The 3,489-nt window shown below is 31.5% G+C and overlaps 1 protein-coding gene across 1 annotated transcript; it reads left to right on the forward strand.

The window, feature by feature from the left end:
• The first annotated feature begins 1,868 nt into the window (after positions 1 to 1,868).
• LOC105763222 (uncharacterized) lies at positions 1,869 to 3,238 on the forward strand. The gene is made up of 3 exons (XM_012581352.2): positions 1,869 to 2,035; positions 2,124 to 2,554; positions 2,646 to 3,238. The coding sequence occupies exons 1-3, from the start codon at positions 1,954 to 1,956 to the stop codon at positions 3,084 to 3,086; spliced, it is 954 nt and encodes a 317-aa protein (XP_012436806.1). The 5' UTR covers positions 1,869 to 1,953; the 3' UTR covers positions 3,087 to 3,238.
• Positions 3,239 to 3,489: the final 251 nt, after the last annotated feature.

Consider the following 3,489-nt stretch of genomic DNA (forward strand, 5'->3'; position numbering starts at 1 on the left):
AAATTAAAAGTTTTTTAAAGTTAGATGACCAAAGTAGGAATGCAAGCATAATTGGTGACCATGTGTATAGTTTACTCAAATTTCATTTAGGATTGTTTTTTTTTTTTTTAATTTTGATTTAATATGTAAGTTAATATATGAATTTTAATTTTATGCAATCGTATACATAAAATTTTGATTGTTTATATATACATATGAAATTTTATTTCGATTCAATTATGCACATTCAAAGAAATAAACTCATCCATTTATTTTCATAGATTAATATGATTGTTAGTGCATGCAATATATAAACGTAAAATGGTGCAACGTCGATAATTTTGTTAGTGATTTGTGAAAATTGAACCAATCAAAATTTCATGTATAAAATTACACAAAATTAAAGGTAATCTATGACATTGCATCTGGACCAAAATTTATGTGTAATAAATTTTGATATTTATCCGATAAATGTTTTAATTTTTAGTATGTTCTATGAAAAATATTGAAATGACATATTAATTTATACCATTATTAAAAGAGTTTACTGAGTTAGTGTTATGAGTTAACTGAAAACCAATTCAGTTAAATAAATGTCAAAAGAATTCAAATTTTAATATAGGAATAAACTAACTCAGAGTCCCTGAACTTGATAACTTTTTCCACTTTGATCTTTGATTTTTTTTTTTGGTTTACATTAGCCCCAATACTTTGCAGTCTTTCCTTATTTGATCCTGAACTTGAATTCCATTAAGATATGATGATATGTGCTATGTCATCATCTGAAAAATTCTTTTAGTTTTTTTATTTTAAATTATCTTTTTAGTCTTTGAGCTTTTATAATTTTTTAAAGAAAATTTAAGGATACCTTAATGAAATCTTAGGTTAATGACTAAATTGGAAAAAAATTGTCAAGTTTTAAGACTAGTGTGGATAAAAAATTCAAAAATTAAATTGAAAAATTACTAACTTTAAGAACTAAATGTTGCTTTATCCCTTTAATATATGATATTTGATAAATTTAACCTTTTTTTAAAAAAATTGCCCACCTACTTAAAAATTCTCGATTGCATTTGGATAATAAATTAATTAGACATTAATTTGTTAAAATTAAAAAATTAAAAACTTAAAAATATATATTTTGTTCTTTTTCTAATTAAATAGCTTAACCTAAAATCTTAAACAAACTTTTAAATAGATTAATGGTTAAGTTGAGAGATTTAAAATTTCTAATTTCCTTTTTTTCATAAAGTGAGTAGTATATATATCTATACTATATTTAAAATTCGGATTAAATTCATCATCATCTTAATTGGGGAATGACTAAAAAGTCGTTCTTTTACAAAGCAATAATTAATAATTTGAACCAATAAATGTTGAGAGAGATAGTCACAAAACCTACACAGTCGAATTTAAAGTTTAACCAATACCTTTTTGTTTTTTTGGTGAATTACAATAACAAAGTAAAGCTCGAACAACCAACGCAACTCGAACCCAAACCTGTATATTTTGACATAAAAATATCTTATTTGATTTAACATGGGATAACCAATACCTTATTTGATTTAACATAAATTTGTATATTTTGACATAAAAATAGATTACAAATTTGTTTTATAAAAAAGAAATGAAAAGAGGGGGAGGGGGGGAAGTTAAAAGGAGGCCCATACGTCCAAGTTCCAATTTCCAAAGACCCAATCCATACCATAAAAACCGAACCGTACAATTCGGAACCGTAGGCAAAGATTTAATAATCAAATAAAGGAACCTTCCAACGATAATTTTTCTTTTCTTCCTTTTTTGCAAAACGATGTGCAGGCGGGCGCTCTAACGGTCAAATTTGATGTTACCGTTTGAACTGCGTAATCATTTCTCCATATAAAGCCCTTTCCTCTTTCCCCTTTTACAGCCTTCTATCTTTTACTTTCCAATTTGCTTTTCAGTAGCTCCCCAAATATCCTTCCGCTTATTGCAATGGAGACCCCTTCATCTACAAGACGAGTCACCAGGTCCCAGACTTTGGCTGCTTTGAACAACAGCAATATCCCTCTTTCCAGTGAGTTCATTTTCACTCTTCTTTTCTTTGTTAGGACTAAAAAAAGGGTTCATAATCTGGGTTTTAATTATCCTTGTTTCTTTTGTAGAGGGAAATAAGGAAAAGCCACAAGAAAGGTCTGCTCTTATTGATATAACGAATGACTCCCCTATTGTTGGGCTTGCAATGGAAACACCGTCATCTGCTACAGGTAAGCAGCGGAGTAGTAGAGCCAAGAGCATGATGATGACTCCTGGTTCTGGTGAGGCTTTGTTGAGAGGTCAAGTCAAGACTCTGTTGCAAAAAGTTGAAGAGGAAGCTGAGGTTTCAAAAGTTACAATGGAGAGCCGTCCTTCTCTTCGATTTCAGGCTGGATGTGGGAATTCCCCAATGGGACTTATGGCCCCTACTCCTGCAAATACACCACTCTTCTCAGGTCTTTGTGAGGATGGAAATGGAATTGGAGGTATTAACAATAGTGGGTTGGGTCCAATAGTGATGGCTCTTCCTGTTGTTGAGCAACAGTTTAGGACTTCCGAGGTTAGTATTATCTGTTCAAGCAACAGTTGGAAGTTGGAACTTAATATGATTGAAATGATGAATTGTTGTTAACTTTTGATGGAAATGACAGGTGGTGAGTCTTGAGTCACAGAGAAGTGTGATAACTAGGTCATTGCTGCTTGATTTTTCTGAGCAATCATCAGAATCTGGAGTGACTGATCAAGGAAAAAGTAGTGCATGCAAAGAGAAGGCCTCTAGTATTTGGTCTATCCAGGTTAATGCCAGCATTGATGATGAAGATGATGAGGAACCGATTGAAGAAATGGGAGATGACTACTATGAGGGAGAAGAAGAAGAAGAAGATGATGATGATGGAGGATTGGTTGATGAGCTTTGTGAAGGTTTAAGCAAGATAAGCATGAAAGAGATGTTTAGAGGAAGACATACAAGATTCGTATACAACAGTGATGATGAGATTGAAAGGGAGGAGGATATGATACGCTTGAAGGGATTGCCAACACCTAAAGGGAAGCACCTGCGCTTTCCTATAGAGGAAGAAGAAGGTGCATGACTGGAATTTTTTTTTTAAAACATTTCTGGGTTTTTTTGGTAGATATCCATCGGTTGTCTTTCTTGACACCCATCTTTGAGCTGCTTTTTGTTTCCCAAAAAGATACTGGAAACTTGAAATTGATTGAATAATAAAGAATTATCTTTTCTCTCCTTCATGGTTATACCTCAGTTTTCTCTCCTTTTGAGGACCACTTAATTTTCGTAGTTATGTTAAAAACGACGACTTTTAACTTTTGCATTTCATTAAATTTTCTTCTTCATCATCTGAATTTCCCTGGAAAAAGAAAAGGTATTCATGATTGGATATCTTACCATATTTTAATTTGATTTTTAGAGATTTATTTTCCGGATTCATTGAATATCTTTTTATATATTTGTCATATTTTTATAGTAACAATATA

This window comes from Gossypium raimondii, chromosome 12 (assembly GCF_025698545.1).
Source record: "Gossypium raimondii isolate GPD5lz chromosome 12, ASM2569854v1, whole genome shotgun sequence".
NCBI classification, from domain to species: domain Eukaryota; kingdom Viridiplantae; phylum Streptophyta; class Magnoliopsida; order Malvales; family Malvaceae; genus Gossypium; species Gossypium raimondii.